Below are 14,073 nucleotides of genomic sequence, written 5' to 3'. Positions count from 1 at the left end.
CTCCTCCTCCTTTGAGTTGCCCGGTGGCCCCCGGGCTACTCCATGGGACGGGCTGCGAGCGGAGCTATCTCCTGAGGGTCCCCTGCCACCTGGCGCTGCCAGTCCTGGAGACGAGCTCTCATCTGTATGCTCACGGCCATGGAGCACAGGGAGTGTGGATCACCTCAGTCTGGGACAGCGCCATATCATGCTGTGACCGTACCACCACTTTCTGAGTCTGTGCCACATCAGCCAGTGAATGTGCCATCTCCCTCTGTGGCTGGGCCACCTCCCTCTGTATCTGCACCATGTTGGCCAGTGCCTGGAAAATGCCGCAGGCGCTCTCAGCCATGGCCCACTGTGACTGGGCCTCGCACAAGTGCACCGCTGCAATATCCAGGTGGTTCTGGCAGATGGCAGCCTGTGAGAGGGCAGCCGTGTCCTGGGCCTCGGCCACCACATGCACAGAGTACCCAGGCCTTGGGCATGCTGATCAAGAGCCAAAACCCTCCCCCCCCCCCAAGGCCTCCACCGTGGACATCACCCATGCGGTGTTGGCCTGGATGGCACGCATGGTCAGTACCACCTCCTGCTCCTGCACGCGGTTGGACTCCACCAACTAATGGCAGCATGGTAGCATGGTGGTTAGCATAAATGCTTCGCAGCTCCAGGGCCCCAGGTTCGATTCCCGGCTGGGTCACTGTCTGTGCGGAGTCTGCACGTCCTCCCCGTGTGTGCGTGGGTTTCCTCCGGGTGCTCCGGTTTCCTCCCACAGTCCAAAGATGTGCAGGTTAGGTGGATTGGCCATGCTAAATTGCCCGTAGTGTCCTAATAAAAGTAAGGTTAAGGGGGGGGGGGTTGTTGGGTTACGGGTATAGGGTGGATACGTGGGTTTGAGTAGGGTGATCATTGCTCGGCACAACATCGAGGGCCGAAGGGCCTGTTCTGTGCTGTACTGTTCTATGTTCTATGTTCTAACTGCACTTGCAGGTGCTGGATGCTCACCGACAACCCCTCATGTCGACCCTGGCTCTGCATCATCACGATCGATGGGACTGTCCTAGGTTTTGGGGGGGGGGGGGGGGGGGGGGGGGGGGGGCCCAGGCACGGTGAACAGTGGTGGCTGGCAGCCTCCTTCTCGGGCTGCTGTACAGGGTGGCCTGCCTCTCCTCCATGGCGTCCAGGAGGATCTCAGGTTCGGCGTCGGTGAATCGTGGGACCGTGCGTCTTGCTGCCATCTTGCTGCTGGGATGGTGTGCGTGAAGTGGGAAGTGTGTTGGCTTCAGCGACTCCAGCTTGTCAGCCTCCTGAGTGTCGATCACAAATCCAGCGAATCCCACACCGTTTCTATTTGGAATCGAGTGTGTACCACGTGACGCCGGTGCTAGCCCCTTAACAGTTGCTGAATCGGTCCAGGTGTGGCACCAGTTTTTCTGTCATGGAAGTCCACGAATCCTGCCCTGGCGTCAACACTTAGTCTCAGGATTCGAGAAACCCGCTACGTACCTTTTTGTCTATTTACTCAATCAGCCTTAGTCAGTTCTCACTTTATACATATGTAATCGGCTTTGCTGAAGTTTAAGATTCTTATGTGTGATTGGAGTGTGTTGTTTTCAAACTTAACAGGGAATTCAATTGTATTATGATCACTAGTTCCCAGTGGATCTTTCTCTATGAATTTACTTATTAATCCTGTTCTCGATTCTCGATCTAAATTGGCCTTATCCCCCGGTTCGTTCCAAATCGTATTGCGCCAGGAAACAGTCATGAAAACATTTTGCATCCCATCTGATCCTGGTGGCTTATCAACTCTCAGTGTAGCCAGCCCTTCAGGCCCAATTTTAGACCATACAATATCTTAACTAACTTTGCTCCCACCATGAGGTAGGTAGATGGCGGTGTAGTGGCAATTAGTAATCTAGAGGCACATGCTAATGCGCTTGTGATATTTTAAATTCAATTAATAAATCTGGAATTAAGAGTTAGTCTCAGTAATAGTGTCCATGAAGCTATCAGTTTGTGTTCTAAAAAGCTGCTGTCCTTACCTGGTCTGGTCTATATCTGATTCCACATCCAAAGCGATGTGGTTGACCCTTAACTACCTTCTAAAATGGCCAAGCCACTCAGTTAATGGGCAACTAGGGATGGGCAACAAATGCTGGCCCTGGCAACAAATGCTCACATCCCATAGAAAAATAAAAATAACTATGACCAGATGTGAACGGTGCCAAGGATGCCCGGCCAACCATGCCCATATGCCCTCGTGTTCTGGTCTTGCCCCATATTTGCAGGGTACTGGACAGCCTTCTTCGAGGCCATGTCCAAAGTGGTGGGGATGAGGGTGGAGCCATGCCCGAAAGTGGCAGTCTTCGGAGTATCAGACCAGCCAGATCTATTCCTGGGGAGGAGGGCGGACGCCCTTGCCTTTGCCTCCATGATCGCCTGCCATAGAATCCTGCTCAGCTGGCGGTCAGCAGCACCACCCAAAGCTGCAGACTGGCTGTCCGACCTATTGGAATTTCTCCAAATGGAGAAAATCAAATTCACCATCCGAGGGTCGGACGATGGCTTCCTCAAAACATGGGAGCCATTCACCTGACTATTCAGGGACCTGGTTGTAGCCAACAAGCAAGCAAACAAACAAATAAACAAGTAGCCAAGAGCCAGGGGAAAGTAGCCAGGACATGATAGAAGAGAGGGGAGGGAGGGAGGATTGGGGTGTGTGTGTGTGTGTGTGTGTGTGGGGGGGGGGGGGGGGGGGTTGTGGAGCAAGACGGAGTAGCCAAACCCAGCAGGGAAGGAAGGGGAGTAGCAGAGAATAATGGGTAAGGGGATGGAGACGGGGGATAGGGAAGGGGGGGAGGGTTTTGGGGGGGGGGACAGGGGGAAGGGAGGACGAGATAAGGAGAACAACAGAGGGAGGAAAGAGGAGCGAACACAAACTGGGGGGAGCGCTCAGAAAACGACAACGACAACGACCACGACAAGCACAGCAAGGCGAAAGAGGAAAAGAAAGAACAGGAAGAAGGAACAACAGATGGCTGGATCTGAAGCAAGTGGACAAAAACAAAAACGACCAAGCGATGGAGTGACATCAAGGGCAACACCCCAGTGCCCAGTCCGCCAGGTTTTGTTTTGCTTGTTTTGGATTAAGAAAAAGAGAAGAAGTGGGGGAGAAAGACCCCTCTTCTGCTATGTGTTATGACATTTTTTTTTTACTTCTTCTGTTTTTTTTTTGTTTTCCTGTGTGTACATTTGTAAGTATATCATGTATAAAACCCAATAAAAACATTTAAAAAAACAAATACATAACCATGGCTTTGACAGAATCACAGGATCTTTACAGGGCAGAAGGAGGCCATTCGGCCCATCGTGTCTGCACTGGCTCTCTGAAAGAACATTCTACCGAGCCCCACTCGCCTGCCTTATCCTGTAACCATGCAGATTTCTTCTTTTCAAATAGCACTCCTATTCTATTTTGAATACCTCGATCCAACCTACTTTCATCACCCTCTTGTTCCAGACTCCAATTACACTCTGGGTGAACATGTTTTTTCTCACATCACTTTTATTCCTTTTACTGATTATTGTGAATCTGTGCCCTCTAGATCTTGATGCTTTCTGGAGTGAGAACAGTTTCCCACTATTTACCTAGTCCATATCCCTCAGGATCTTGAATACCTTTATCAAGACTCCTCTCAGCCTTCTTTACTCTGAGGAATACAGTCTGAACTTCTCCAATCTATCCTCATAGATGCAGTTCTTTATCCCTGGTAGCATCTTCCTCTTTGGTAAAGGCTGTGAATGTGATTTTCCCATGTTCTGAGCTGATATGTTCCATTTTCCTCCATCCATACTTAAACCTGAATTAACAAGTCAGATCTAACAGGAAACACTTAAAATCCTCGGCAGAATTAACCCATGTTAGTCAATGGTCACCACAGGAGATCTTGTGGCACAGTGCGTTTCTGGGCCAGAGGTAGGGACACTGTTTGTTCAAGTTCAACACCAGGCCTGTTGCTCAAGGAGGAACTTTCATAACGCGGTTCAATGGACTGATAATAATAATCGCTTATTGTCACGAGTAGGCTTCAATTAAGTTACTGTAAAAAGCCCCCAGTCGCCACATTCCAGCACCTGTTCAGGGAGGCCGGTGCGGGAATTGAACCCGCGCTGCTGCCTTGTTCTGCTAAACTAGCCCCTAATAATCAACTTGGGTAATCCTTCCACTATTCCCCAAAGGGAAAACCTGGGCATGTGTGAAAATACACTAAAAAAAGGATCATCATAGTGATGAGCAGAATCAAATATCCATTTTGTAAAGGTATTTGGGACATGCTCATACTGAGGCTAAATGGGACTCTGATCTTTTATTAATGTGACTAACTTTTCACATATATTTTGTTGACATTTGCCTCTGTAATATATGAATTGTTTGCAACCCGTTGTGAATCTATCCTTACTCAGCAGTGATAGAATTACTCATATTGTGTATGTAAGCTATTAACAGATGAAAAATGTAAAAATGATCTCATTACTATTCATTTACACTATCGGTCCTCATTTTTTACCTCCTTTTTGATGCCTTTGATCTTTTGTGTACTGTCTGTGTATAGAAATTAATGATTGAAAGGAAAAGATGTTTCGCTGATGTAGATGTATATTTGAGTGTGAATTATATTTTATTTTGGATTTTAATACGATGTATGAATGGGGCTGTTGTTACTGATACTGAGAACATCTGCAGTCTGCTTTGAATTAGGTTCTTTGGGGATAACAAAAGGCCCTTACACACATCGCTGTAGGTCATCTAATGTCATCCCAACTACCCAAAGGCCATTGAATCAAGTGGCTTTCATCAAAGTTGATCTCGACTAGAAAGCGTCCTTTGATGGAATTAACACTTCAGAACTCCTCATTAATACCACATACCCTCCCCTCATCGGTTCAATTTGTACCATTCTGACTTCCTGTCCATCACTGGCCCAGTGGGACCCAACACTTCTCCTGCTATAATTTTTCTATTTTTTCACGTGGATGTCGCTGGCTGGGTCAGCGTTTATTGTCCATTCCTAATTGCCCTTGAACTGAGTGGCTTACTCAGCCATTGCAGTGAACAGTTAAGAGTCAACCACATTGCTGTGGATCTGGAGCCACATGTAGGCCAGACCAGGTAAGGACGGCAGATTTCCTTCCTTAAAATACCTTATTGAATCAGATGGGTTTTTAATCTAATTTTTTCTATTGGCATTTTCCAGTTTTTACAGAATAACAATGTAACATATAGTGCACCGGATATTTACATGTGACTATTCTTATTTACAAATTTTTACATGCATTATCCGACTGCCCACCCCCCTCCCTGCTTCCCACTGGTAGTCTGATTCTTCCCTGGCACCAACCTTTCCCCTGGGTGTTATACTACTGAGCTCCGCTCCTCTCTTCTGCGGTTTTTTTTGTTATCCTTGTGGGTTTGGGGAAAGGGGGGGGGGATCCCTGCCCCTCCCCTCCTCCCTTTTCCCCCCATGTTTCTCTCTGCGACTCTCTTGGGTTTCCTCCTCACCAAGTCTCTCCTTCCCCCTTTGCTCCTCTTCATAGTGTGTGTTCTTGTCTGCTCTCCTCCGTTCCCCCCTCTTTTCCCAGTCACTGTTGGCTTCGAAAAGGTCTTGGAACAAGCTGATGAATAGCCCCCTCACTTAATGGAAGCCCTCGTCCGACCCTCGGATGGTGTACTTGGTCTTCTTCAGATAGAGAAATTCTAACAGGTCTGCCAGCCAGTCTGCAGCTGTGAGTGGTGCTGCTGATCGCCAGTCGAGTAGGATTCTCCGACATGTGATTAAGGAGGCAAAAGCCAGGGCATCGGCCCTCTTCCCCATATGTAGTTCTGGCTGGTCCAATACCCCAAATACTGCCACTCTCGGGAAAGGCTCCACCCTCACCCCAACAACCCACAACTTTGCCTCGAAGAAGGCTGTCTAGAATCTGTATGATCCGCATTCTGTCGGTTTTTTGTCTTTTTTGGATATCAGCGATATGGAGGTCTGCGTTAGCATTGGAGGCAGGGTGCTCCTCGCTAGCGAATCTGCGAACATGTCCCATATGTGTGGGAGCAGGACTGGTGCGTATTTTTTATAGAAGTCTGCCAGGAACCTATCAGGTTTCGGTGCCTTCGACGCCTGCATGGAGGTGATGCTCTCCATGATCTCTCCCAGTCCTATTGGTGCTTCCAGTTGCCCCCGTCTGTCCCCCCAACAACTGGCATGCCCAGTCCATCAAAGAACCGTTTCATCCCCGCGTCCTCATCAGGAGGCTCGGAGGTGTACAGTCCTTAGTAGAAGGTCTTGGTTGACCTTTTTTGGTTCTGCCTCTGCCGTCCTTCACCTGTGCTATCTCCCTCGTGGCTGCCTGCTTTATCAGCTGGTGAGCCAGTAGTTGGCCACTCTTTTCTCTGTGCTTGTAAAAGGTCCTCTGTGCCTGGCGGAGTTGGTGCACTGCCTTCCTGGTGGATAGCAAGTTAAAGTCCATTTGTAGCTTTTTCCTCTCCACCAGAAGCTCTCTGGTCGGGGCCTCGGAGTACTTTCTGTCCACCTTCAGGATGGAGTCAATCAGTTGTTGTCTGGCCTCCCTCTCTTCCCTGTCTCTACGAACCTTGTAGGGTATAATCTCTCCCCTAATTATTGCCTTCAGTGCCTCCCAGAACGTGGAAGGTGAGACTTCCCTGTTCTGGTAGTTAGTGATGTACTCGCCTATGCCCTGTGATGTTTTCTGGCATAAGGCCTTGTCGGCCAAGAGGTCCGAGTCCATGTGGGGCGTTGGGCAGGGCCCATCACCAGCCTCACATCCATGTAGTGTGGAGCGTGGTTGGAGATGACTATCGTGGAGTGTTCCACCCTTACTATTTCTGGAAGCACCAATTTCTCTACTGCAAAGAAGTCAATCCGTGTGTGCACTTTCTGCACCGGCTAAAAGAACGGGAATTCCTTCCCATCGGGGTGTAGGAACTACCATGGGTCCGCCGCCTCCATCTGCTCCATGAATGTTCACAGTTCCCTAGCCATGCCTGTCTTTTTCCTCCTTCTGGGGCTCGAATAGTCTGTCAATGTGTCCTGTACACAGTTGGAGTCGCCCCCTTGATCAGTCAGTGTGTGTTAATGCAGGGAATTTCCGCCATGGTCATTTTTATGAAATCTGTGTCGTCCCAGTTGGGCAGGTACACACTTACCAGAAGTATGGTGGCCCATCCAGGACACCGTTGACCTTGACGTACCGTCCTCCTGGGTCCGTAACTGTCCTTGTCTCCGTGAACTTCGTCCTCTTGCTGATCAATATGGCTACTCCCCTAGCCCTCGTCCCATAACATGAGTGATACGTCTGTCCCACCCAGCCCTTTCTTACCCGCAGTCGGAACTTCTTCCTCAGGTATGTCTCTTGCAGGAAGACTATGTCAGCTTTCAATTTTCTCAAATGGGCGAAGACTCTGGATCTTTTCACTGGGCCATTGAGTTCCCTGACATTCCAGGTGATAATCCTGATGGGGGGTTTTAGAACATAGAACATAGAACAGTACAGCACAGAACAGGCCCTTCGCCATCAATGTTGTGCCGAGCCACGATCACCCTACTCAAACCCACATATCCACCCTATACCCGTAACCCAACAACCCTCCCCTTAACCTTACTTTTATTAGGACACTACGGGCAATTTAGCATGGCCAATCCACCTAACCCGCACATCTTTGGACTGTGGGAGGAAACCGGAGCAGCCGGAGGAAACCCACGCACACAGGGGGAGGACGTGCAGACTCCACACAGACAGTGACCCAGCCGGGAATCGAACCTGGGACCCTGGAGCTGTGAAGCATTTATGCTAACCACCATGCTACCCTGCTGCCCTCCCCTTCCTGCGGGATGAACCATACTTACCTGGTGGACGCGCCCCTGCACTCTGTGATTTCCCTTTGTTAGGGGGACGTCCAAAATGGCTGTGATCACCATTCTCACCATGAGGCTGGGCCCCTGTGCTCCGGGGTTTCCCTTTGTCCAGGGGGCACCTAACATGGCCGCCAACTGTGTGTGCGCCACGTGGGTGCACCCCTGCACTCCGGGGCCTCCCTTTGATTAGGGACCCTCCAAAGTGAAAAGGTATGTCAGCATCTCATTTGTTAGGGCTTTCAAAGCCAGTCACTGCATTTGGATCTGACTTCGAGGGGCTCTGGCTAATTGGCCTAAGTAGGCCGACATCGACAAGCTCGAGTCAATTTCAACTGAAATCATTCCAGAGACTCACTAGGGTGACAGTGAAGGAATATCTAACAATTGGACAGAACAAGAGGGTGTGACGAGAGACTCCCAATGTTGTGTCACTGTTTCTTCCCCAGGGGTATAGAAGGCTGGGAGGGTAATTCTGTTACTTGCTACAGGAGGAAGTAGCCTGTCACGCAGCTGAAGGAGGCGAGCTTGGAAACCATGCTTTTGGACACAGTGCTGGAAGAGATTTAATGACTGCATGATACATTCAGGTATATCCTGCAGTGAATCTAACCTCAACTCTCCCCTTACTGCCTTCCTAAGCCTCCTTCTGGACAATATCCCTCCACCACAACTTTCCCTCATTCTTCTCTTCATGTTACCATCTGACCATCCGCCACCATATTAATGCAATGCCATGCCCCTCCCTCCATAGAATCCCTATGGTGCAGAAGGAGGCCATTCGGGTCATCGAGTCCCCACTGATCCTCCAAAGAAATGCTCTACATAAGCCCACTCCCCACCCTATCCCTGCAACCCCATGCATTGATCACAGCAAATCCACCTAACCTGCACATCTTTGAACACTAAGGGGCAATTTATCATGGCCAATCCACCTAACCTGCACATCTCTAGACTGTGGGAGGAAACCAAAGCACCAGGGGGTAACCCACCCAGACACGGGGAGAATGTACAAAGTCCACACAGACAGCCACCCAAGGCCAGAATCAAACCTACGTCCCTGGCGCTGTGCTGACCTCATATCAACCTTCCACAAATGACCACCCAGACACTCAACACATTCCATTGCTCTCCATCATGGGTCTCTTCTTTCACTCCTTGCAGGAGAAAAGTGACACAGAACACCAGGGAGAGGAGAAATTCTCAGTACTTCTTTATTTCCAGATACTTCTTAAACCGAATTGAAATTCTCAAAGTGCATTCCAAACCCAAAATAAAAACCTAACTTTATTTTCCAGTCGCTAACTGGTCTGTTTTATCCTTCGCACATTTTCCATTGTTATTTTGAAATCTATATCGACTTACTAATCTGCTAGTTCTGTAAAAATGCACATTATAGTTAACATAGTTGCTCTACTTGGAGTCACCAATTAGCCAGCAATTTAACTTTATGATCTTTACAGTCTATCTTGGCCATTCCACCACAGGTTTCAGCACATTGACTTCACAAATTACTACATTACTAGCAAGATGGTGCTCCGGACGGCGTGGCAACTCTGCGAGCTCTGCCAAACAGATACTCTTTTTACATCTCTTATAATCGTACTATTCTTTTAAAATCTAACACTAACATTATCACTAACCTTTCTCTTTTATTGCCCTATTATGTATTTTTATTTTATTTTATTTTCATCTACTAAATGATCTGTTTGAGCTGCTCACAGAAAAATACTTTTCACTGTACCTTGGTACATGTGACAACAAGCAAAGAAATCCAAAACCACTGGTGGTTGCTCTCCAATCGGTTCACCGTCAGAAACTTCCGATGCCAGGGTCTCCATTTCTTAGAATAAATTTAGAGTACCCAATTAATTTATTTTCCAATTAAGGGGCAAATTAGCGTGGCCAATCCACCTGATCTGCTCATCTTTGAGTTGTGGGGGGAGACCCACTCAGGCACAGGGAGAATGTGCAAACTCCACACGGACAGTGACCTGGAACCTGGATCGAGTCCGGGTCCTCAGCGCCGTAGGCAGCAGTGCTAACCAGTGCACCACCGTGGGTCTCCATAACAGAGTCTGAGTCCTCGACCTCCTGCATCTCTGTATCAGGTCCCCCAGGGGGCAGTTCCCTTGGATTCATCGTGTCGGGCTGTCTAACCTGAAACTGGTACCTCTGGTACCTCAGAAGGTATCCTGACTATGAGGTGGTCTGCGTGCGTCTTCATCATTCGCCCTGGTATGAAACTGGCCCTGACTGTCGAACTACCATTCCCAGGACCCACTTGGCACCATACCTGAAGTTTCGAATGTAAACTGCATCACATGGTCCGAACTGTCTGGTCCGCGTCTGCCTGTCCAGGAAAGGCCTGCTGCTCCTGACTGCAGCGCACTTTCCCGCCAATATCTGGGAACGTGAGGCTGAGGTAGGGTCTGGAGTCTTTGGCCCATTCAAAGCTCTGCCGGCGCTACGGCAGTCGTGGTATGTGGGGTGGGACAGTAACAAAATATAAATCTGGCCAGTCGTGTGTCGAGAGACTGGGAGGTTTGCTCCTTCAAGCCTCTTTTAAATGCTTGTACCGCTCTTTCCGCCAGCCCATTCGAAGCTCAGTGATACCGGGTCGTGCGGATGTGCCCTTTAACCTCATGAAACTCCCAAACACTTTGCTAGTAAAAGGCGAATTGTTCTCAGTGACCAACACCTCTGAGATACCGTGTGTTCTGAACGAGAGTCACAGGTTTTCAATCTGGGGGTAGCACAAGTGATTAGCACTGTGGCTTCACAGAGCCAGGGTCCCAGGTTCAATTCCCGGCTGGGTCACTGTCTGTGCGGAGTCTGCACTTTCTCCCCGTGTCTGCGTGGGTTTCCTCCGAGTGCTCCGGTTTCCTCCCACAGTCCAAAGATGTGCAGGTTATGTGGATTGACCATGCTAAATTCCCCTAATGTCCAAAAAAGATTAGGAGGGGTTATTGGGTTATGGGGAGAGGGTGGAAGTGAGGGTTTTAGTGGGTCGGTGCAGGCTCAATGGGCTGAATGGTCTCATTCTGCACCGTATGGTCTATGTTCTATGTTCTAATCGTCAACTTCGAAGTAATGGATGATATCCTGTGGACCTCCAGCCACTTCGAATGGGCATCCACAACAATAGAAACATGGAGCCCGAGAAAAGACCAGCAAAGTCAGCAAGAAACTACACCCAAGGCCGACCTTGCCATTCCCATGGGTGAAGAGACGAAGTGGGCAGGAGCTTCTGCTGCTCCTGGCAAACTCTGCCAGCTGCTTTATTTCCGTATCCAGGCTTGACAACCAGACCTAACTTTGGCCGAGCATTTTCATTTCTGATAGGCCTGGGTGCCGGTTATGTAGATCTCACAGTATAAAGTCCTGGCCCTTGTGTGGGGCCACAACACAAGTGCCCCATAAAAGGATGTTGTTTTCATTGCTGAACTCTGATATTTTAGTTGAGGAAGCCTTTAACTCGTTGGGGCAGTTTCGATGTTGATCAATGTATTTTCGCAGTAACTTCACTGCAGTGTTAATGTAAGCCTACTTGTGACACTAATAAAGATTATTGTTAATATAGCACGATATGGCAGACGTTGGACAATAAAGGATCTGTTTGTGTCCACTCACATATTTGGGCTGCCGTGTCTGGCAACGTATCCATGAATTTCAACGTGGCTACCACTACGTTGGCTCTGGGGGGAGTCGGGGGTCTTGTCGGTAGTGGAGGTCTACTCAGTGCATCTGCATTCGCGATCTGCGTGCCCGATCGATGATTGAACACGTATTTATACGCCGCCAACAAGAGAGCCCATCTCTGGATATGGGCTGACGCAATGGGTGGGGTAGCCTTATCCTCCTTGAACAGAGAACATAGAACAGTACAGGAACAGGCCCTTCGCTCCTCCAAGCCTGTGCCGATCATGATGCCTGTCTAAACTAAAACATTTCCGGGATCCGTATTCCTTTATTGCCATCTTATTCATGTGTTCGTCAAGATGCCTCTTAAACGTCGCTATCGCATTTGTTTCCACCATCTCCCCGGCAACGCGTTCCAGGCACTCACCATCCTCAGTGTAAAAAACGTGACAACACGGCATCACTGCCGTACGGCGAGGCTTCACACGTGATTACCAGTGGTTTGGTGGTATCGTAGTGTGTCAGCAAGCCGGATGAAGTTAGTTTTGTCTTTATTTGAGTAAACACCTCTTCCTGTGGCTCTCTCCATGCTCATGGTTGGTTATTTTTTAGCAGGACATGTAGGGGGGTGAGCGAGATTGCGAGTCCAGGGATGAATTTTTGGTAATAATTCACAAACCCCAGAAAGGAGCGTGGTTCAGTAGTGTTCTCTGGTGTGGGGGCTTGTTGGATTGCTCGCACCATCTCTTCTACCAGGTGCAATCCATTCCGGTCTCCGCGGTACCCTAAGTAACTGACCTCCCTGACGAGGAAAACACAGTTCACTCTTTTTAGACAGACGCCCGACTTTGAAAATTGGCGGAGTGCCTCATCTAAGTTGCTCAAGTGTTCTCGCTCTGTCGTATCCATGACCAATACATCATCCAAATAAATCCCACACATGGCAGGCCCCGCAGGGTGTTTTCCATGATGCGCTGGAAAATGGTGCAGGCTGACAATACGCTAAAGGACAATCTAGCATTCTTATAAAGGCCCCTGTGGGCATTTATGGTCACATATTGTCTGGACTCAGGTTCTAATTCCAGCGGAAGATGGGCATGACTCATGTCAGGCTTTGTAAATGAATTACCTCATTGTCATTCCTCGCTGTGTGGCATCAGATACCTATCCAATTGGGAGGTCCTATTGACTGTCAATTTATAATCAACACAAGGTCAAACATTTTTAATTGGTTTGAGGACAGGGACTACTGGTGCTGCCCAATCGGAAAGTTCTCCAGGCCAAACGATCCTGAGGCCCTCTAGTCAGCTGAACACTGCCTCAATCTTCATCAATAGTGCATCAGGGACCGAGTGGGCCCAAAAATATAATAATAATAATCTTTATTGTTACAAGTAGGCTTACATTAACACTGCAATGAAGTTACTGTGAAAGGCTGTGCTTCAGAGGCGACATGGATTTTTGCCATGGCTCCCTTGATTTTCTCCAGCCTCGTTTGGAAAACTTTGGGGTATTTCCCCAACACTTCATAGAGGCCTCCATTACTCATCTGAAAAGTCAATTGTAAATCTAGGCGAAGGCGTTGCAGCCAATCGTGGCCTTGTCAGACTAGGGCCTTTGTCCTTTTACCACAATCAATTCACAGATTGCTGCCAGTAAATCATCATTATGGTCCCTGCTATGGCAAGCGGTTCCCCCGTGTAGGTTGCCAATCTTGCCTCCAGTAACATCAACAGTTATACTCCTGCCTGAATTTTTTCAAATGTTTACCTATGACCGAGACTTGCTCCTGTGTCCAATTCTGTTACGAGAGGGTGACCGTTTACTTAGACGGTGATCCAAATGGGGACAACTTTGGGTGTCGCAATACAGTTCAGCTGCATGTGTTCACAATCAGGCTGTTTCAAATGAAAAGTACAGGCCCTGGGTTGACGCCTACCCCGGATGGGATGATGGGTTTGCTGGCTGCCCCATGGCTTTTACTCCCTACAATTTCTCTGGCCACACACCCCACATCATCTGGGATCTCCCTCTACTGATTCGGGGAACGTATCTGGCCTAGTCAGTGCAGTGCAAATTCACGCCTCTGGCCTCTGCGGTGTTCGTCTCAGGGCGGAGATCCGGGGGTTCCTAAACTGGGGGGTGTTTGTGGTGAGATAACCACTGTAGTTATGCGTACTGCAGTAGGGGGATGTATGCCTGTACCTGTAATACAGGTTCCTCCGGTCAGCCCCTGCCGGCTAGCTCCGCCCACAGGGAGCTTATGTATAAATGTATGAGAGCTGCTCAGACCCTCAGTCTACAGTTGCGGATGGAGGGACAACATCGTACAGCAATAAAGCCTCTATTGTACTAGTCTCTCGGCTTTGAGTATAATTGTTAGTGCCACAATTTATTGCTGTACGATTTCCCAGTCACCATGGACATCAGAGTCAAGCCTGACCGTCTGCAGCTGGATCCACATTCGCCTCACGCCAGAAAAGACTTTGATCACTGGCTCGCAGTCTTCGAGGCCTACATCTCT

The 14,073-nt window shown here is 48.9% G+C and overlaps 1 protein-coding gene across 1 annotated transcript in view; it reads right to left on the bottom strand.

Annotated features, from left to right (window-relative positions):
- Nucleotides 1–9,748, bottom strand: part of ntn4 (netrin 4) — a 163,367-nt gene extending 153,619 nt beyond the window's left edge. The window contains exon 1 of the mRNA XM_038812203.1: nucleotides 9,652–9,748. Within this exon, the coding sequence (XP_038668131.1) occupies nucleotides 9,652–9,748 (97 nt within the window). The remainder of the gene's footprint in view (nucleotides 1–9,651) is intronic.
- Between the last annotated feature and the right edge of the window lie 4,325 nt (nucleotides 9,749–14,073).

The sequence above is a fragment of the Scyliorhinus canicula genome, chromosome 11 (genome assembly GCF_902713615.1).
Source record: "Scyliorhinus canicula chromosome 11, sScyCan1.1, whole genome shotgun sequence".
Taxonomy (NCBI): Eukaryota; Metazoa; Chordata; class Chondrichthyes; order Carcharhiniformes; family Scyliorhinidae; genus Scyliorhinus; species Scyliorhinus canicula.
Note: the sequence above shows the minus strand (reverse complement) of the source record. Positions and strands in the feature narration are given on the sequence as shown.